The sequence below is a fragment of the Panthera pardus genome, unplaced genomic scaffold, assembly GCF_024362965.1.
Source record: "Panthera pardus isolate Hobbes unplaced genomic scaffold, ASM2436296v1 HiC_scaffold_12, whole genome shotgun sequence".
Lineage (NCBI taxonomy): Eukaryota > Metazoa > Chordata > Mammalia > Carnivora > Felidae > Panthera > Panthera pardus.
This window is the reverse complement of record NW_026526677.1, coordinates 65,975,462-65,997,906: the sequence shown is the minus strand read 5'-3', so window position 1 is coordinate 65,997,906 and position 22,445 is coordinate 65,975,462. Positions and strand designations below refer to the sequence as shown.

Below are 22,445 nucleotides of genomic sequence, written 5' to 3'. Positions count from 1 at the left end.
GGGGCCTCTGTCTTTAAAGTCTAGTGGGGGAAACAGGATTCATAAATCAATGAGGATAATAAAGTATCTATGAAGAGAGTCTGAATAGAACATAGTGGAGGCACAGAGGAAGGAGTGGCTAATCCACATGGAGGAGGAAGGAAGGTTTCAGAAATCTATAGTTGCTCATCAGCCAACAAGGAGAGAATGGCTGTAGAGGAAAGGTGAGCAAAGGTGTGGAGGGATGAACCTGCCTTGGGGTCTGCCCTCTGGGAGCCTGGCATGGCTGTGTGATCACAGTGGCAGTGGTAACTCAAAGGTCACAGGAAATAGCTAGAAAGAGGGGCAGGGCCTAGGTCATGGATGGCTCTGTATGCCCTGCTAGAGAAGTTGAACTTTCTCCAACAATAGCAATAACAGGAACAGCACTTAACATTTACTGAGTGCTTCCTATCTGCCAGACTTTATTCTTTGTTCTTTATTAATTATTTTAATATGCACCATAATCCTATGAGGTAGGTACTGTTATTACCCCTGTTTACAAATAAAGAAACACAGGTACCAAGAGGATAGGGATCCTGCCCAAGGCCGCTCAATACATAAAGGGCAGAGGCAGGACTCGGTCAGGCGGTTTGGCTCCAAAGTTTGCCCTCTTCAACAGGGCACTTTACTTCCTCTCACAGACAGCTTTGTGTGGGCAGCCGGGAGCCCCCGAGGAGATTTAAGTGTGGGATTGACATGGTCATGTTGTTGCAGTGGAATTACACTGCATCTTGTACATGGGTTAGTTGCTAAAAGCCTCTAAGGCAAAAAATACAGCTACCTTTCTCCTTGAAGTGAGGAGTATTTGAGCGAGGTTTGCCATGTAAGCAGTGGCGTCTCATGTCACACTTCGCCCAAGGCCGCAGCTTTTCCCCTAGCCTTGGGACAGAGGGCGGTCTCTGGTAGAATGCATGTAAGAGATGAATAGTTGGTTTGTGTGGAGAGGCCCTGTTGTTCAAAAAGCACAAAAGCATCACACTCCTGCAGAAACTGAGCCCCTCCGTAGCGACTGCCAGCTCAGCCTCCCCTCTCACTCTTGCCAGGGCCCACTCTCACATCATGGGCAGCAGAGCCCATGCGCTGCTTAGTGATTGTCCCTGTCTCCGTGTCTCTCCCCGGAGGAGTCCACGTGGCATGGAGGAAGAACAGGGCGGCTGCTGCCAAGGTATTAGAGGTTGGCCCCACTGAAGTCAGGACAGCTGGACTGGAGATGATGTGAGAGATAAAAAGGAGGTAAAATATTTCAGACCTAATGACCAATTGGATTTGTTCCCTTCAAGCTTTTTTTCTGATCTGAAAACTTGGTACATCGTTGTATTTTTTGTCTTCCAAGTTTGGTAGAATTCCTTCTAAATTTCCCACTATGTCAGCCTCGGTAACACAGTATTCTCTCTGCTCCTGACCTGTGACTACTGAAATAAGCTTAAGAGTCTTCTGCAGGTGTTTATGGAACTTTGATCAATCCATCTATTGTGACAATGGTGCGATACGTCTGTTTTTTGCTGACAAACAGACATTGTGTTAGGTAAGTTCTCTTGAAAACACTTGAAAAACCCACTACTATGTTCTCTGGCAGGACTTTTGTGAAGTTCACTGATTATTTTTAAAAAATTGAACTGATTTTATAACTGCTTTAAAGAAAACATTGGCATGATTATAGTGGTAAAAAACAAACCAAATCACCCAGTGCATAGGAAAAAAGAGACAGGGAAGAGGAATGTGTCAAAATGCTGACAGGGATTGTGCTGTTTTTGCTAATTGATTTTCCTCTTTTCTGTGTTTTCCAACTTTTCAAAATATGTGTCTATGGTGCATGCAAAAACCTAAAAAAAAAAAAAATGGACAAAACTTAAAAAATAAAAAGCTCCCTGTAATCCCATAATCCTAACATGACATGCTCTTACTTTTAAAATGTCCTTGTTCACATACATGCTTATTCTTCATAGCTGCAGACCTGACAAACGCAGTTTTGTGTATTCTTCTTATTTTATAGCCTATTGTCAACATTATTTCATATTTCCACATAGTTTTCATAATTGGCATTTCTAATGGCTGCCCCACATTCCATGGTGTTGATGTTCCATACTGAACTATCCCTTGTTGGACATTTGGATTGTTTCCAGTTCTTTTAGATAAGATGTAATCAACATTTTTTCACATTTAGCATTTTGAGTTTGTTCAGTTCTTTCCTTAAAGTGAATTCCCAGCAGTGAGCTCACAGCATGAAAGGTTTGAACTCTGTTACGGCTTTTGGTTTGTACCTAGTTAGAGCCTGTTTTCGAAGAAGAGCCAATTGAATGTGGATGGTCGCTAGCTGTGTACATGTGTGTCTGTCCCATGTTCCCTTCGCTAGTATTGAGCCTCTATGGTATTTTAATAAGGTGTATTATTTCTGTCATGTTTATTGAAGAAAACTTTAAAAAAGATACATATAAAGAAGAAAACAAACTATCCATAATCCCATTACTCAGAGGGAAGCATTTTAAAATGTACTTCAAAGTATATATTTCATAATGTTACATCATGTGGCTCAAAAAATACAAAACTGTAACCTCTTTTCTATTTTTGGATAGAGGCTTTACTTCTCTCTCCATTCTGAGGTCAATTCTAAGTAATATTGGAATGAACTTTCTTGTGAATAAATCTTTGTACATATCTTGGAATCATTCCTTAAGAAATTCCCAGAAGCAGAATTGTTGGATCAAAGAATATGATTGTTAAGGCTTTTGAAGAATATTGAAAACTTGCTGTTGAGGAAAGTTGTGCCAGTTTATATACTTCACCTGTTTAGAAGTCCATGGCAGGCTGATTGGGTAACAGCTAAGCCTTGGGCTGGTTCTGAGCCAGGTTGCTGTGGTAGGGACAAAGGTGGTGCCAAGGGGGAATTCGAGCTACATTTCTGACAGAACATCTGTAGGCACTGGTGACAGATGGCTTATGGCATGCTGTGTGTGTCTGTATGTCTTGGGGAGCCATGTTGAACGAGAGTTTCTACTCTATCTTTTTGCATAGGAATTTTCCAGGATGCAAATAATAAGATAATTTACAGGAAAGCACTTAGCAAAGTTGAGGTGCTCTATAGATGTAAAAGATTATTGTTAGTATTGGTAACTAAGAAATCTACCCCCCGTGCCCTTGGAACAGGGTTGTTTCAAGGATAAAATGGCTGGTGTGTGTCATGTACATAGGCTCTAGACAAATAGTCATTCTCTTGAGTGACACAGGAACTAGGACAAACTTGAGAGACCAACCTGGGAGAATTCCTGTATTTTATTCTCACCCGTCTGAGTTCCAGAGCATGGGGACACTTGCTTCCCCTTCACTTTTTCTTATGCTTCCAGTGAGGAGAGAATCTGTTTAAACAGCTGCAAGAAGGGTCCAGCCTGGAATGACAGTCTTCTGGCAGAGAAGGAGACACCTCTGTCCTTGAAAGGCCTTGGGTCCCTAAGGCTGGGGGAAGTGCTTAGGCCCACTTGTGGGCTGCAGCCCTGCGCCCTGGCTGCCTGGCGGCGTGGGTATTGTGTGCTCAGCCTGGGGGAGGAGACTGAAGATGCCGATAAGGAGGCCCTTCCGGTCCAGCCAAACAGGCGCAGGAAAGCTTCTGCAGAGGAAAGATTAGACACAGCCCCCAACTTAGAGAACACAGAGGGGAGGGCATTGGGACAAACCCCCAGAGCTCTTTGAGGGTGATACTGTTTACTGTTGGAGAAGGACGACGGAGGGAGCCCGGTCTGCTTGTGCAGATGGCGGAAGCTGCAAGTTGGGTCTGGAAAGGCCTTTTTTTAGATCAGTTCCACAAACATGTTTTGCATATAGAAACTCCCCACCTTGGAAAGGGATTAATGAGTGGGAAAGGTATCGTTCATTTCCCCAGGAAACAAGGTGCCAGTATTTACTGGCGCGTCCAAGACTCTTTGCCAAGCACCTGCGCCCCAGTGCTTTGGTACCAAACAACCTAGAGCTGCCTGGGGAGCTAACTGACTGGGGGCCCAAGTGGCTCTGTCGCAGTGGTCCTCCCTCCTCCTCTCACCTCTGAGGAAAATCAAATCTGTGCTCAGTACAGCGATGCTTTCTTACTATGGAAAGTGAAAGAGTGCACTTACTTCAGCAAGAGAATTCAGACATTTGCTTTGGTTAGTGCTGATGAAATGCTGTTTCATGGATTCACTTTCATTTCCCTTACATGCCTGGCTTCCCAGATCTATTGTGTATTTCTAGGAAATAGGAAAATATGAAAGGTAATATATACAAAGAATAAAATAAAATATTTCATTGTCTTTCTTTTTGAAAATGATATTGTGGCAGTCTCAGGCCTGCCTTATTTTTATTTTTATTTTTCACATGTATTAAAAAATATTCCCAAAGGCTGCTTTTGAGCTCTTTCTCATCCGTGGGTCCATGTCAGCCTCCCCTGGTGCTTAACACCTGTGGTCTTGCCCAGGAGGGATTTATATTTGCAGGCCTTGTTTGTCCTGGAGATAGCTCTGATTTAGAGTCAGGGGACCCATTGTGCATGCTTTTCTGGCTCTCTTGATCACATGCTGTATGGCCTGAGGCAAGTCACTCTTTAGATTCCAAGTCCCATTTCTGTAAAATGGGGAGAACAAGATAGGCTCCTCCCCCCTCCTCAGGAGGATTCTGTATCAGAGTGCAGTGAGTAATTTCTGAGCTGTAATACACGATACAGATGTGTGAGAGTTTTGTTTTTACTAGTGAAATAAACAGACTGTTGTTCTATCTGTTTGGCTGTGATGGGATGGATGCTTGGTTTTGAAGGCAGTTGATATGAAAGAATGAATCCACCATGTAGGAACTGAGTGCTGGGACCTGAAGAGAAAACCATGGCACACACAAGGGCCTGGAAAGGACAACCCCTGAGGCTGGGTGGGGCTGGGGGGGGGGGGGGGCATTCCTTCCCTGTCACATGAAGGGATGCGGTGGACAAAGACAGAAAGATAGAAACAGAGCACCCCAAACAGATTTTTTTTTTTTAAAAGGACTTCTCTCGCTGTTTTAGGAAAATCATCTTGCCCTTCCAGCACTACTGCAGACCAAATGGAAGGTCGAACACAATTTGTTAAGAGCTGGAGGTTATCCTCTTTCCTAGAGCTGGATACTAGAGCCTCTCCAGAGGCAAACACTATTAGTAGTTTTCTTTTGTATCTTTCCGGAGATTTTTTTATGCTTATACAGATTAAATAATTGAATGTGCCCTTTTCATACTATACACACCATTTTCTACCTTGCCTCTTTCACTTAGTGCATCTTGCAGATGTCCACAGCAGGCTTCATGGTATATTGATGTATGGTTTTCATAATCTTACAACCATTTTCCTGCTGATGGACTTTCAGGTTGTTTTTCATATTTGTTAGTACAAATGTTGTAATGAATACCCTACTACATGTATCCTTGTACACATGTATTACATAAGTAGGATAGATTCGGAGAGGTAGAACTGCTGGGTCTGAGGGTTTGTAATAGCCTTTTTAGTTTTAAATCAATATTGCCCTCCGTAGAGGTTGCATTGATTTACTTCCTACCAGTGGTATACCCATGCCCAATTTCTCCGCACTCTTTCCTATATAGAGTGAACTTTGCCAGTCTGAAATGAAAAACGGCTTCTGATTATGAATTTATTGTAGTTTTCATTGTAAATTATAATCTTAATTGTCTAGAATTATAATTTAGAATTATAAATTAATTAGAGTTTGAATTTACTCTTAGGAGTAAAGCTGATCGTTTCAAAAAAAATGTGTCATTTTTATTCCCCTGCTTGTAAACTATCTGCTCATGTCCTTTGTCCATTTTTTTTTTAATTTTTTTTTTAACATTTATTTATTTTTGAGACAGAGAGAGACAGAGCATGAACGGGGGAGGGGCAGAGAGAGAGGGAGACACAGAATCGGAAGCAGCCTCCAGGCTCTGAGCCATCAGCCCAGAGCCTGACGCAGGGCTCGAACTCACGGACCGCGAGATCGTGACCTGAGCCGAAGTCGGACGCTCAACCGACTGAGCCACCCAGGCGCCCCTGTCCATTTTTTCTATTGATTTATTCAATTTTTCTTATTGATTCATAGGATCTCTTTAAGCATTTAAGGAAATTAGCCCTTAGTTATATGTATTTCAGATATCTTAATCAGTTCATCTTTTATTCTGCCATGCAGCTTTTTTTTTTTTTTTTTTTTATAGAGAGAGAGTGTGTGTGCACAAGTTGGGGGAGAGGAGCAAAGGGAAAGAGAGAGACAATCACAGAGCAAGCCCCATATTCAGCACGGGGCTGGAAGCAGGGCTCAGTCCCACAACCCAGGGATCATGACCTGAGCTGAAATCAAGAGTCAATGCTTAGGGGCGCCTGGGTGGTGCAGTCGGTTAAGCGTCCGACTTCAGCCAGGTCACGATCTCACGGTCCGTGAGTTCGAGCCCCGCGTCAGGCTCTGGGCTGATGGCTCAGAGCCTGGAGCCTGTTTCCGATTCTGTGTCTCCCTCTCTCTCTGTCCCTCCCCCGTTCATGCTCTGTCTCTCTCTGTCCCACAAATAAATAAAAAAACGTTGAAAAAAAAAAATTTAAAGAGTCAATGCTTAACCAACTGAGACACCCAGGCATGCCATGCAGAATTTTTTTTTTTTAATTTAGTCAAATTGGTCAATCTATTTATTTTATGGCCTTGATTTTGAGTAATTCTTAGAAAGCCTTCCCCACTCTAAGATTTTATATAGATCATGCTTTCTTTTAGTACTCTTATGTTTTCATTTTTCAAAATCTAAATCTTTAATCCATCTGGAATTTATTTTAGTATAAGGAATGAGATAGAGTTCCAACTTAATTTTTTCCCAGAAAGACGTGGGTTTTGAATCCTGGCAGTTTTACTCATTAGCTGTGTAATTTTGGTGGAGGCTTAGAATTTCCTCTTCTGTAAGCTGGGGGTAATGATAATAGTACCTACCTCCTAGGGTTGTTGTGAGGATTAAATGAGTATGTACATGTAGAAGAGTATTTGGCACATAATAAGCATTGAATTAAGTTTCAGCTATTATTATTATTAACAATGATAGAATGTAAAATCCTTATATCCTAGGTGTCTAGGATATAGAGGCCACCTTGCAAGTCACTAGTGTGTGACTTAGGGTGACACTTCATTACCTAAACCATCAGTTTCCTCACTTGTATAACGAATGATAAGAACCAGCTCATGAGATTGTTGGCAGGTGCAGATTAGATCATGTCTGTGAAAGCATGTTGTAAACTGTAAAGGGCCACGTCAGAACACTGGAGATTATGGCCGGGTGCGTGAGGAGCAGCCATGGCACAGGTGGGTGTTTGACATCTCTGGCCAAGGAGAATGATAACTTGCAATAACATGAAATTAGCAGCTTATGTAAAGCAAGTAGGCTTGCAGCAGTTGATTATAGTAATGTTTAGTAATTGCCTTCTAGTAATTAAGCACTAATGAGCTTCCTGAGACAGAACCTTGTCAGAGTGAAAGATCAAATGCTTGCAACCCAGTGTCTACTTGAACATGGCACTGGGATATGCTGACGTGAGTGTCTTATTGAAGCATGGTCCTTGTCCTTAAGCATACTAGGGGCAGTAGATGTGTAGAGCACAGCCCCCTGCACCAGGCAGGCGTACATATGGAAATGTACTTAGAAGAAGGTCCACTGTGCCCTGGGATTGTCCAGAAGGGGGAGACTCACCTGCAGAGCTCTGTGTGCCAGTCTGAACCTGGTCCCTGGAGTCCGACTCAGATTATAAAATACCCAAGCTCAGTAATACCTTCAAATGTTACTTGTTGCCCTTTTTTATTCCTCCGTTTGTTGTTTTGGATTCATTAGGCTTATCTTGTTTCTCGTGCCTTGCCAATCGCCCTCCACAGCTTCTGGGTACACATGATATTATGTTTGGGGCCTCTGTTTTTACTAGATCTGACTACTCAAGTTTTCTCTGGGTAGTATTGCCCAGTAAATTTGAATTTCAGATAAACAGCTAATAACTTTTTAGTAGAAGTATGTCCCATGCAATATTTGGAACAGACTTGTGTTAAAATTTATTTGTTGCTATCTGAAATTGAAATTTATCTGGGCCTGCCCTGCCCTTCCCTTCCCTTCTCTTCCCTTCCCTTCCCTTCCCTCCCCTCCCCTCCCCTCCCCTCCCCTCCCCTCCCCTCCCCTTCCCTCCTTTCCCTTTCCCTTTCCCTTTCCCTTTCCCTTTCCCTTTCCCTTTCCCTTTCCCTTTCCCTTTACCTTTACCTTTCCCTTTATTTATTTATTTTTTCATGTAGCAGCCCTACCTGGGTGGCAGCCCTGATTTCAGGTGCTATAAAATAACATTTACTTCACTGATGCTTCATGGAGCCCTAGTAGTGTGGAATTTTTTTGTTAAAAGGTGTTGGATGAGAAAAGAACTCTCAGCTACAATCACATATGGTAAATCCTGGGTCATTATGGGAATTTTTAGAACCTTTTAAATAATTTGTTTTAAGTTTATTTGTGGGAGAAAAAGAGAGAGAGGGAGGGATGGGTGAGGGGCAAAGAGAGGGAGAGAGAGAATCCCAAGCAGATCCCATGCTGTCAGTGCAGAGCCCAATGTGGGGCTTGAAGTCATGAACCATGAGATCATGACCTGAGCTGAAACCAAGAGTTGGACACTTAACCGACTGAGCCACCCAGGCACCCCTAGAATCTTTTAAATCTTCAAGATTGAGTCATAGTATTTAGTATTTCTCAAAGTTTTGTCACTGTGAAGCTATCCTCCTGCCACCCCTTACTTGAGTATTTAGGGTCATGGGAATAAATGTTGAAAGAATGCTGAGAGTCTTTGGTAATCAGTTTTGTTTGTAGACCATGTGTTCTGATTTTGGGTTTGGGGAAAATACCACTCTATAGAAAACAAAAAATTCTGCCTAATGTTATAATTGCTTTTGTTTTTAAAATCTATACATTTTAAAATCTATACATGTATAGGTCAGTGTATATAAACAGAAAAACTAGAAGGATGTATACCAAAATGTTAACTATAATTATCCCCAGGAAGGGATGTGGTTAGGGAAAGAGATTATAAGTGATTTTCTTTTCCTTTTTGTTTGGCTGTATTTTCTGCAATCAGTATATGTAATGCTTGATATATATAGCTCTAGTCATATGACATTTGATTATTATATTTTTTTAAATGTCACTTTCCATGCATTATCTTATTTGCCTCTCAAGCAACTCAGTGATAATAGATTCTGTTATCCCCATTTTATGGATGAGGAGACTTTACACAGCTCTTTAGCAGACCCACGTCTCTTGATGTCATTAGCCATGCTGCCTCTTTGGTATGAGAGAATGGCAGCATACACTGTCCTGAGAAGAGCTGTGGTGACTCCTCACCCAACCCCCTCGGTTTACAGTTCAAGGTTGAGACCCTGAAAGCGAAAAGGACTTGAATGAGACATGTGGTTTTTGAACAAGGACAAGTCCCCCAAACTATCATTTTCTGGAGCAGGGCTGGGAGAGGGAATCAAGCCACTGTTTACCAGAAGCCTTGACTTTATCTGTTATACTGAGTCCAGAAGGGCGAGGGGAAAAATGTACTGATGTGCAATGGAGAATACAGTGTGTTGTTTTTTTTTTTTAAGGTCACTTTGATAAATGGTTTATGTTGCCAAGATCACATTGCTTTAGGATGTTTTTTTTTTTTTTTTCTTTTCATAGTACACCTCATTTAACTGTGTCTTTTTAAAATGCATTTTTTCTTTTCCTCATCTATTTTTCCTGTGAATCTTATTCACATATCCATTTATGTAGAGCTACCGTGGTGATTATGATGTTTGGGGTTTTGCGGGTTCATCTGAGTAGTGTTCCTGTTTATTGCCCCATGCCCAATACTTAGTTACATGGATGAATGAATTGTGGGAGTGGTATTTGGGGGAAAGTCAGGGTCCAGCTCCTCAAAGAGACCTGGGGTCAGAGGACACTGTGAAGAGTTGTGCTTGTGTGATCCGGAATCAGTGTGTGGCCCTATCAATGTGGCTGTGCTGCTTTGAGAGGAGGGAGATTCTAGAATATTGCAGCTCACAGGCATTGAGGGGTTCCATTCAGCTGAGCCTCCAGCCATTAGGACAGGTCCAGCAGTGCTGTCTACCACAGGGCAGGGGACAGCAGCATCCTACTTCAGGAGGAGCCAGGGTTTGGAGTCAGATGGATCAGGGTATGAATCCTGGTCCTAAGGCCCACTAGTTGTGTGACTTCAGGATAACCTCTCTATGCCTCTGTTCCCTCCTCTGTAAGCTGGGGATGATAATAAAAACACCTCATAGGATTGTTGTGGGGATTAAATGAGTACGTACACATGGAAGAGTACCTGGCACATCATAAGTGCAAATAAGTGTCAACGACTATTATCATTAACAATGATACAATATAAAATCCCAAGAATAAGGACGCCTAGGTGGCTCAGTCGGTTAAGCGTCTGACTTCAGCTCAGGTCATGATCTCATGGTTTGTGAGTTCGAGCCCCGCACTGGGCTCCGCATTGACAGTGCAGAGCCTGCTTGGGATTCTCTCCCTCTCTCTCTGCCCTTCCCCCTGTCTCCTACTCTCTCTCTTTAGATAAAAAAATCTAAAAAAAAAAAAAAAAAAAAATCCCTAGAATAGTCAGTAGCATACCTTTTGACATGTTTGCTCCCCAGAGTAGGTGTGACTTTTGTTGTCAATTTAGGGCTGTGTGTCACTAACTGATTTTGAATGGGTTTCCCTCTCCTGGAATGCTTTCTTATCCCAGGGTGATTGGCAATGCCTGAGCTGTTGCCTTACTTACCAGTCAGAAGGGCTTCCTCAGACATAGTTTTCAGAGAATCCTCTGATCTTTTCAGTCAGCAATGTGTTTTCTATTAGAGACAGCACGGTGACCACAGCAGGTAACCCATAGTATACAGTCCAGCCTTAGCCACAGACAGCCCTGTGTCTTTAAAAAGACCAAACACTTTTTCCCCAGAGCTTTATTTAAAAACAACAACAACAACAACAACATTCAACAGAGCATTAAATTGACCTCTTATAGAAAGGAGAAGGGCCTTACTTTATCTTCTGTGGCTCTCTCCAGGTGCTGGCCACATGAGATTTGACTGTCAGCATTGACTCTGACCAAGTAATTCTTCCCCTTCTTTCCCTGAAGGTGCAGAATTTGGACACTGCAAACCTCTTAGGAGCCCTGTTTCTTGGGCCTTTAAATTTGGACATTCTCTGAATTCTCTGCCTTATGTCTTTGGCCTCTGCCAAAGATGGAGGAGTAAATGTGTGGCAAACAATCCAAGCACAGAAGGATGCTGTCTGGTCCTGTGCTCCCTGTTCACTGGCTTACGAAAGCAGTGAGTTGTGGTCCGTGTGGGACCCAGAGAGCCCCACGTCTTCCTGCTGTCTTTGTCCCTATCTCTGAGTTTTTTTTTTCTTCTCACTATTAAAGCTTTATTGAATTTTAATGAACATACTGCATCCCTGAATTTTTATCTGGAGTCTGTCCTTGATTCTTAATTAAACTACTACAGTGTGGTGGCAAGAGTTTTGGATGTGAAGCCAGAGGGAAGAGAAAAAGGAAATCACATTTTATTGAGTGCTTGCCCCTTATCATTCAATTCATCATATCTTTCTTAAGCTCTTGCCACAAGCCAGGCATTGGGAAATGCACTGTAGGTAATGTGTTAAAGATGTCCATGGGGGACTGGACCCAGCCTACCTGGGTTTGAATTTCAGCTCCACCAGTTAGGTGGGACCTTAACAACTTCTTATTTAACTTCTCTTGTGCCTCAGTATCCCCATCTGTCAAGTTAGGATGCTAATAGTGTCCACCTGTTAGGAGTGCTGTGAGGAGTAAATGAGTTAGTAGTATAGAATGAGACGATGATGATGATGATGATGGTGATGGCAGCAAGGATGACAGTGACCTTGATGGGGAGGAGTTAGGATTGGGACTCAACCAGATAGACACATCATTTCTTTCATGTTGCTTATAGTCATGTGTGTGCACGTGTGTGTATAGGGTGGAGGTGCTGAGGGATGCACTTGGAGCCTAAGACAGATATAAATACATCAATACAATGAAGCTTGGTGAGTATGACTCTAGGACAGGGAAGGGTATCATGCGAGTGTCCAGCAGGGGGTCAGCCTCCTAACAGGTCAGAGAAGCATACTAGACAGTGACTTTTCAGTGAAATTGAAAGGAGAAATAAAAGTTAGCTGGGCTGGGAGTGGTGAGGGGAGGTTGTGTTCTATGTTCTTGGCAGAGGAACAGTATACGTGAAAGTCTGAAGAGGAAAGCAGCTCCACGTGTCTAAGGAACTGAAGAAATCCAGTGAGCCTAGAGCTCGGAGTGTGAGCAGAGTGGTGAGAAGTCAGTTGGCAATGAAGGCAGAAGCCAGACCATGGAAAACAGTTGTTTTATTGAAGAGTTTGGATGACTAAAGAGCCAAATACTATCCTCAGGGATTTCCATGAATTCCTTCAAGCATTACAACCCTGTGATATAGGTGTTATTAGCCCCATTTTGTTAATGGGGAAGTTGAGGCTCCAAAAATTTTTCACTTATCCAGAGGCATAGACTTAGAAGATAGTAGAGCCAGGATTTGAACCTAGTTCTCTCTGTCTCCAAAGCTAGAGTTCTTTTGATGGCAACCTATGCCTTCTGAACTTGAACTCTGGCTATTAGCTTTATGACTTCAGACTACCCTCAGTTTACTCACCTGTAAAATAGGTAACATTAATAAATGCCAGCCTCAGAGACTTGTAAAGACAAATGAAAATACATCTAAAATGCCAAGAATAGTGCCTGGCATATTAGCGAATTCCACAACGGGGGACCCTTGACAGAGAAGCATTTTTCCTTCACAGGCCCGGTGAACTGAGAGAAAACCCCATGAGCTGCCATATGCATGTTGGCCTGGTTGTCGGTCATCTTTCCAAGGATGAGTTAAGACCCACATAGAAATCATCTCTGCACATAGGGAATCTCCTCCCCCTAGCTACTTGACAAGTCAGTGGAGTGGCCTCTCTTTTGACCCTGCAGCCCCGTAGCCATTTGAGCTTCAGCTCTGCTGGTAGGCGTGATCCTGAGGCTTCCTTCAGCTCTCCCAAGCACCCTTCCCCTCATGGGCTCAATGGGTGTCCTTTTCCTCTTCTTCCGGAGTCCACCAGGCCTGCTCTTCCTGCACCTTATGAAATGAGCTTCACTGCTGGTTTGAAATATATTTGACTTTGTGGTTGTTGTTTGACTTTTCTCACATTAGTCTCCAGGGCAGAGCCTGTCTCATCTCTGTTTCCTACCATGATTAGCCCAGTGCTATAGTAGGTACCCAATAGATTATAATGGTTTTCACCAGGATAGAGCTTTGTGGATACCAAGACTCTTCTGTACAGTTAAAAAAAAAAAAAATCTTTACAACTGTCCTCTGAAGTAGACACAGCATGTAGTATTCTTTTCAGCACAGTTGGAGAAATTAAGGCCTACACTCAAGCATTAGGCCTACTAATTAACTTTTTAATTCTACAGAGTAGACATTTACTAAATATAACTGTCCCATGCACGGGCTAGGAAATAGAGCCAAAAGATATAATCCCTTCCCTCAAGGATGAAGCAGACACTTAGTTTTAGGACAGAGGGATGATGAAAGTGTTTCAATTTATTTGGAGGAGAGCAGCAAAAAATTCAGAGAGAAAGAGATGCTTGCATTGGGCTTTACAGGATTGACTTGGGGGCACAGAAAGGGCAGGAGGGAGGGAATTCTGGGCAGAGGGAGTGACACATGCCACAGCCCATAGGAATGAGGAGCCAGGCACCTTGGGAGGTACTGCGGTGTCAGCCTGGCTGGCAGGAGGTTCTGCAGTGGTGGCGGGGGAAGATGGCGATAACTCCCTCAGTTAAGACTCCAAGACATCCAGGACTTACCGGGGACTGAGAGGTTTGTTCCTAGTTCCTTCCCTTCATTCAGTCTCCCAGTCACTTGGCATTCTTCCCGGAGGCACATACCGCATGTGCATAAACCACCTAGAAGCTTTGGATGGGCTCTCCTTTGTCCCTGCTTCCTTGCACTCCCAGCTCATCTGCACATGGGTTTGTAATCTCCTTTCCATGCTGAAAGAAAACAGATCTTGCCACATGAGTGACCTGCGACCTGACGACTTAGCAGAATAAAGGTTACCAGGTAAAAGGCCATTGGTATCATTTCCGTTCTGTGGCATGAGGTAACCGCAAAGGAACAAAGTTCATCTGTGACCAGACACCTGTGTTCCTGTCTCACTGGCAAGATCACCGTTAAACTGAAGAGCATTAAATTGCTCTTTGAATGAGTCAGATCCCTTGTTCCCGAGGAGACGAGCCTGGCGCAGCTTGAGCTCTGTGGGCAAGTCTGACCAGGCCCCATCTCACTCTTGCCTGTTTGCCTTGCAGCTGTGTAAATGAGTATGGAAGATTATGATTTCCTGTTTAAAATTGTTTTAATTGGCAATGCTGGTGTGGGGAAGACGTGCCTAGTCCGACGATTCACTCAGGTAAGAGAACTTGGAAGTCCAGAGTTGGGTTTCTCAGCCCAGCCTAAGAGGATGGGTGAGCGGTCCCAGTGCCGGCTTCTTGGCTGCTGGTTCTTAATGTGACCTTTGCGTATCAGCTCTTGTAGCCTAGGTCAGAGTTTTGGAAACCATCTCAGGGGAGCATGGCTCTCTGGGTGCACCAATCAGTCCTCCCACAGCTCTTGTTGCTTCCTTTGTGAAAGGGGCAAGTGGTTTTGCTTTTGGTGTGCTATTCAAAACAGATTATTAGATTAAAAATAGATTATCACTTAACAATCTAAACGTGTTAACCAAATGAATCTGGACCTCAGACTAAACCTAAATACTAATTAAACATTTTTTTCTTTATATTTATTTATTTATTTTTTTTTTTTTTTTTTGAGAGAGAGTGTGCACGCATGAGCAGGGGAGGGGCAGAGAGAAGGAGAGACAGAATCCCGAGCAGGGGAGGGGCAGAGAGAAGGAGAGACAGAATACCAAGCAGGCTCCACACCATCAGTGCAGAGCCCGATGCAGGGCTTGAACTTACAAACTGTGAGATCATGACCTGAACCGTGATCAAGAGTCGGATGTTTAACTGACTGTGCCACCCAGGAGCCCCTAAATATTAATTTTTTAAAAACTCAAATACAAATTAAGCCAATCAATCCCTTGCCTATGCCCTCTCACATCCTCCTAGGCAAGTGAGTGAGTCATTTTGGTTTAGAACCAAATATGCTGATGTTTTTAAGTCTATTAAATGGGAATGAAATGAGAACAATGAAGGACTATTTGAACGAAATTAAATGTTCCCTCTGGATTGAGTCCTTATCGTATGATCTAAGTACAAGTTCCCATCAGGGCTGCTGCCCTTTTGAGAATTACTGCCAGAGATTATATGCCTGTTTTTGTACAGAAATGAGTGAGAAATCATTCTGAAGTTGGCCTTCTTTTGTATTTTCCTTGAAAAAATATGAACGGCATCCTTTTCAGGATTATGATGCAGGCATCTTGCATTTTTTCATAAAATGCCAGTTGGGAAAGCTGAGACTAGCTGTGCTAAGGCATAGTACAGCTGGATGCCCTGGAAAGAGCACCAGCTTGAGTGTGGAGACTCGGGTCCTAGACCCCACTCTGCGCTGGCCCATCCTGTGGGCCTGGATAAGTTACCTCCCCTGCTGGGCCTCCCTGCCCCACGTAAGGGACCTGGTGATCTCTGAGGCCACTTGCAGCTCTGACAGTCTGTGGTTCTCTGCAGAACTGGAAAGGCAGATTGGATAACACAGACGGCTTTAGGGCATAATCACCTTTGGAAATGCCAGGGATTTTCCCATGGTAAATGAACACGGAATAGAACTCATGCTTTTTACTAAGCCTGGGCCCGGTGAAATCAAAAGTAAGAAGCTACCAGGCATCTGGGCTTAGTCAGCCGCTGTGGCGTTATACTGGAAACTCCAACTGGTTTTACTTCCACCTAACGGTAATCTTTTCTGCTTTTGGCAGGAGGACAAGACTGCAGAGTTGTAGAGGAGTTTTTAGTACCTTTATCAAAATTTCCTTTGACCTTGTTTTATTACTGAAATATCCCTTAGAGATTATTCAGCCTACTCCTCTCATAACACAGATGAAAAACTGAGGTCTACAGGGACAAAGGACCTCTTAGCATCATATGTCATGTTAGTGGCAACGATAGGATTAGAACCCAGGTCTCCTGCTTCTCAGCCTGGTCATTTTTATTTTCTGTGTCCTAACCTCTGAGACCATAGGAATATGGCTTTTGTCTTTAAACTTTGTCATTAAAGGTAAAATGCTTCCATTTTTGAACATTAATTTTTACCAATAAGCACAACTACCCCTTTCTTTTCTCTCTACTTTTTACACCCACCCCACGCCCCCAGACCCTTAACTCCTCCCAAAAGTAACATTCCCTAGAGAGGATTATGTTTGGTTTTGTTATTTGGTAGGCAGTTAAAATGAATTGGATTCAGCTGTTTTTGAGGCATGAGGAATTGGGGAACAAAATGATGGGGGAGATGCTGGGAAGGATCTGCTTTATTTTTTTGGCATTTATTAGATAGCAAAACAGCTGGAGTGATAAACTCGAAGCTTGGCAGCCTTGTGTTTGAGCCAAACTAAAATAGAAGAAAATTGATTCAATATTTGTAAGTAAAGTTATGAATGTTTATATTTACATCTTTTGCAGACATGCAATGGAATATTTTCTATGGGTTTGAAGCTCAGTCTTCTAAGTTCAAACTTTAATTAAAGAACTCTCCTGTTAGGGAATAGACTTAATTAAAGATGCCCCAATCTTAGCTGCCAGAGCTAATAAAGTCCATTTTACTTTAATTTCTGGCAATTCTGGAATACAAGTGAAGAGGGAATGGGACTAGGTGCAGAGCTCTTCCTTAATAGAATTCCTTCCCACCTCCAGGTCCCTCCCTGAGCCTCTAGGAAATATTGTATACCAGTAACGCACATTGTACATGTAATTTTGCTAAAATGGTATCTTTCTAGTTCACCTTTCAGTTTGAGGTACTGCTTTTTTTTTATTTATTTATTTATTTATTTTTTTGCTTTGTTTTCTTTTGAAATGGTTGCATCAGCCTCAAACCCACTAATTTAAGACCCAGAGAAGGGGACTCGTTTGCCTAGGACCACACAGAGAACCTCCGGGCTCCCAGTTTAGTGTTCTTCCTACTACACTTTCTCCCTGAATTTTATTTTCTGTGATTATCTTCCAAGTGTCATGGGCCCTGATCTCATGGAATTCTATATGTGTGGTACAATGCACTAAGGGAAATTGTTATCACCCTCAGGGCAGAGGGAAATCCAAAAGCTTCACTTTCTCGTTCATGTTTCTTGTAGTGAGTTCCTGTTTGCTTTTTTATGTTGCTTGTCCACCCCCGTGACTGTCCATGCCCTAGACCAATAACCAGTTTTAATCTTCCTGGAATTTACCTCTTTGGGAGCACTATCCTTTTTGCCCCTCTTCTAACAATCCTGATCTCATCCTGATGGCTTCATGCTCCTTGGTCTCACCCTTGTGTCTGACTTTTGTTTCAGTCTTTGAAATCAGGGCCCCCACCACTTCTCTGTTCTCTCCCTTCACCCCTCTTTCTCCCCCTTTTTCATCCCCCTTTCAGTTTCTTTGTTCTTTTAGCATTCCTCTCTCCACCTTCTCCCTCCTTCCTCCTCCCCTCATACATACATACAAAATCAAATTAAACAAGGCTCCCCTGACACTAACCAGAGTTCTCTTTTCTTCCAGTTAACTCAGCCAAAGGAAGGGGCTGGTGATGGATAGCGAGCGGGGAGAGGGGAGAACATTTCATTTAGTTGAAAGATTTGCTTAATTATTTTCCTTTATTTCCTCTTTAGGGTCTTTTCCCTCCAGGGCAAGGAGCCACGATTGGAGTTGATTTTATGATTAAGACAGTGGAGATTAATGGTGAAAAAGTAAAGGTAAGATGCTAAGTGTTCAATCAGGCTTTCATTGTGCTATGTGAGAGGAAGTAGTGTTTTCATAACATTTATTAAATCTCCTAATCAAATCCCTCATTGAAAATAATATACTCAGCCATGGAAATTTATTTCTAAACAGAGTTCTTCTATTCCCTTTGTAGATGTTGTGTTTACTCTTAAGAACAGCAGCCCCATGAAAGAGCCTGCTGATTCCCACTTTGGTTATGGGTCATTCGGTCATATGCATCACTTATTGGAGTTATTGTGTCTCCCACCATAACCCTATTTGTAACAGGGGAGAAATTCTAAGTGAGGGGTCCAGGAAGGATCCACTATCTCCCTTTTCCTCTCTGTGGCCTTCGGACTGTTGGGTACCTGTAAGAACCATGGTATGTCTGGTAACAGGAGAAGGGAGATAGTGTTTATTGACCTAATATGTCAGTCATATTATTGACCTAACATTCATATTTAACTTAGTTCTTACCGTAACCCCTGTGAGGTAAGTGGCAAATTACCTTCCTTTTATAGGTTTCAGAGAGATTGAGCAACTTATCCATGGCTACACAGGAAGGAAGGGAGGTAGGCACGATCTGAACTACTTTTGCAAGCGGTGATCCACTGCCTCCCTGGGGTCTCCTCTGCTATGCAAAAAGAGGGGGATGAAGGCACAATAGGCCTGTCACCTTGAAGCAAGGAAAGGAGGAAGGTGATGGGAAGAAATGTGGAATAACACTGAATTATATGGAAAGAGGGTAGAGAGGCTGATGGTTGGCTCTGTGCTCTACCTGCCCCTCAGAGTTAGTGAAATTCCACTGTCACATCTTTCAGAGCTGAGTCCCATGGTGAGAAGCAGTGACCCATAAACAGCCAAATGAAAACTGCGGCATCAGAGTTCCAACTAGATCTCACCTAAGCATCCCAACTTTGAATCCATGTCTCTTGCATCCTTCTCCCATATATACCTGCACTCCTGCCTTCAAATGCCTCGGGAAGGGCAGAGAAGCTCCAGGGTGCTCTTGCAGCATTTCAGAGATATACAGTGAAGTGTTTAGGGTGAGGTTCCTGAGGGGGGACAGAAGCTATCCCACTTCTCTTCCAGCCCTGGCTCCTCAAAGTGGTTCCTTAGGCAGAGGCGTCCACATCAAATACAATAGTGAATGGAGAACTGGGGGCGCTGGAAAACAAAGCAGGGTGTGAAACCCATGTAAATGCCAACCAGAAAGCTCAGAAAAACAGTGCATTGGGGTGGGGAGAAGGAGCTAGGGTGTGGGAGTAGGAAGGAGACAAGAGTGTGCGTCCAGGGAGCATTGGCAGAAGAGCGAATTGTAAGTACTGTTCCAGCCGAGTGGAGGTGATGGCCACCCCTAGGAGTTGAGTAAGGATAACTAGTGTTACAAGCATTTTACTTCCAGATGTTTGGGTTTCCTATTCATATACACATATATGTGTGAGTTCATTCCTTTGACCACAAATGCTATGTGCCAAGCCCTGGGAATGAATAGGGGTGAATATTCATTTCCCCACTGTGATCCCCACTGTTAAAGAGCAGGCTTTTTTTTTCTGAATCCCCAGGTTTAGGTATTGCATTTATTCTATTTTCTACAAACCATAAGCTCATTGTTACGTGCTTATTGTACTCAGCTAAAATCCATCTTTTCATAACATCTAACTCTGCCATGAGACCACAGGCTCCCCAAGAACAAGGTTCGTGTCTTACTCATCTCTGTATCCACGGCATAGTTCCTATCCTGTTACCTCTCCTGGCCCCTAGACCTTCACCTTTAAACAGTAAGAGTTGGGGGCGCCTGGGTGGCTCGGTTGGTTAAGCATCTGACTTCAGCTCAGTTTATGATCTCACCATTGGTGAGTTTGACTCACGCATCAGGCTCTGTGCTGACAGCTCAGAGCCTAGAGCCTGCTTCAGAATCTGTGTGTGTGTTTCTCTCTCCTGCCCCTCCCCCACTTGCACTCTGTCTTTCTCTGTCTCTCAAAAATAAACATCAAAATAAAAAAATAAACAGTAAGTGATGATTAATCTTCCAAATGCAGTCCTAATTAATTTGTTTGAGTTTTTTTCTAGCCATTTATATAGAATCAAGATCTAAAATGACGCTCTGAGAGTGGTGCCTGGTGGCTCAGTTGGTTGGGTATTCAACTGTTGATTTCAGCTCACAGTAGTGACGTTGGGCCCTGTATTGGGCTCTGCACTGGGCATGGAGCCTGCTTAAGATTCCTTCTCTCCCTCTCCCTTCATCTTTCCCTTCTTTCCCTTGCTGGTGTGTGCGTCCACACTCTCAAAACAAAAATAAAAATAATAAAATAAATGACCTTCTTCGACCACATTAATCCAAGGGCCTCATTAACACGTGGATACAAAAAAAAAAATAACATGGGGATACATGAGGAGCAACTTCTTCAGTCGTTCAGTAGAAGAAGGAGGAGCTGCCCAAACTTCCCTAGGGAAAGAGTTTTTGTCTTATTGTCATCCTTGTTCTTTAATGTTTACCGAATACCTCTTCTTGGTGATGTTTAAGTGTCGTTTCGCAGGTAGTGTGCAGGCTTTCTTAGAACCTCGTAAGTCAGTGGAAAAGAGAATCTACGGGTGGTTTGTGCAGGATCACCTGCCTGGTGAGTGCCAGGGCAGCACCACAACCTAGGTCTCTTTCATGACTTTCCATCACCCCGCCTCAGCCTCCCCTATTAAGGCTCATTCCTTCTAGGATAGCCTCCAGGATTGAAGGCAGGAAATCAAAGATATTAGAAAAATTCTTGTGGCTGTTAAGCCTTAGTGCCAAGTCAGTAAAGGCAAAGTTGAGGCCCTTCCTTAAAGTGGTCTGCACCTGGGTAACTTGGTTGAGCATCTCATTTCGGCTCAGGTCATGATCTCACGGTTTGTGAGTTCAAGCCCCACATCAGGCTTGCTACTATCAGTGCAGAGCCCTCTTTGGATCTTCTCTGCCCTTTCCCTGCTAGCATGCACACATGTTCTCCCTCAAAAACAAATACACTGAAAGAAAGAAAGAAAAAAAGAAAGAAAGAAAGAAAGAAAGAGAGGTCTACATTTTGAAAATGACTTTGAGTAGAAAATGGGATGAAAACAGATGTAGAATTTTCCCATATCCATTTTTTTTTCAGTCTATCATAAATAAATGAGTAACAAACAAAGCTTTAAGCTCATTCCCTGCTAGCATGCACACATGTTCTCCCTCAAAAACAAATACACTGAAAGAAAGAAAGAAAGAAAGAAAGAAGAGAGAGAGAGAAAGAGAAAGAAAGAAAGAAAGAAAGAAAGAAAGAAAGAAAGAAAGAAAGAAAGAAAAAGAGGTCTGCATTTTGAAAATGACCTTGAGTAGAAAATGGGATGAAAACAGATGTAGAATTTTCTCGTATCCATTTTTTTTCAGTCTATCATAAATAAATGAGTAACAAACAAAGCTTTAAGCTCAGACTACAACATTTTAACTTTAGGAGATTAATTATAAATAGAAGAGTTACTGACTATCTTTGTGTCAGGTATATATTACATAGATAAGAAAGTCTTTTGGTTTTTAATTTTATTTAAGTCCAAGTTAGTTAACATATAGTATAATAATGATTTCTGGAGTAGAATTTAGTGATTCATCACTTACATATGACCCCCAGTGCTCATCCCAACAAATGCCCTCCTTAATGCCCATCGCCCATTTAGCCCATCCCCCAACCTAACACCTCACCAGCAACCCTCAGTTTGTTCTCTATATTTAAGAGTCTCTTATGGTTTGTCTCCCTCTCTGTTTTCATCTTATTTTTGCTTCCCTTCCCCTATGTTCATCTGTTTTGTTTCTTAAATTCAACATATGAGTGAAATCATATGATATTTGTCTTTCTCTGACTGACTTACTTTGCTTAGAATAATACACTCTAGTTCCATCCACATTGTCGCAAATGGCAAGTTTTCATTTTTTTTTTTAATGTTTATTTATTTTTGAGAGAGAGACAGAGTGCAAGTGGGGAAGGGGCAGAGAGAGAGGGAGACAGAATCCGAAGCAGGCTCCAGGCTCTGAGCTGTCAGGACACAGCCTGACGTGTGAACTGCTAGATCATGACCTGAGCCAAAGTCGGACACTCAACCGACTGAGCCACCCAGAGGCCTGAAGAGATTTCATTCTTTTTGATCACCAAGTAATATTCCATTGCATATATATATATATATATATATATATATATATATATATACACACACACACACACACACACACACACCACATCTTATTTATCCATTCATCCATCAATGGACATTTGGACTCTTTCCATAATTTGGCTATTGTCAGTAGCCAATGAATATCCATTCATCCATATATCCATCCTGTAGTATAGTAGATGATATGCACCAAGAATAGGTAAAGCATTTTGCCCTGTAGGAACTCGCAGTCAGCTAGCTCAAACATTTTATGTGTGAAAC

At 42.7% G+C, this 22,445-nt stretch overlaps 1 protein-coding gene across 2 annotated transcripts in view; it reads left to right on the top strand.

The window, feature by feature from the left end:
• The window catches only part of RAB30 (RAB30, member RAS oncogene family), an 83,966-nt gene that overhangs the window by 44,790 nt on the left and 16,731 nt on the right, over window positions 1-22,445 (top strand). For both annotated transcript variants that reach the window (XM_019449957.2, XM_019449958.2), the window contains exons 2-3: window positions 14,442-14,542; window positions 17,921-18,004. In XM_019449957.2, coding sequence (XP_019305502.1) covers window positions 14,450-14,542; window positions 17,921-18,004 — 177 coding nt within the window. In that variant the 5' untranslated portion in view covers window positions 14,442-14,449. The remainder of the gene's footprint in view (window positions 1-14,441; window positions 14,543-17,920; window positions 18,005-22,445) is intronic.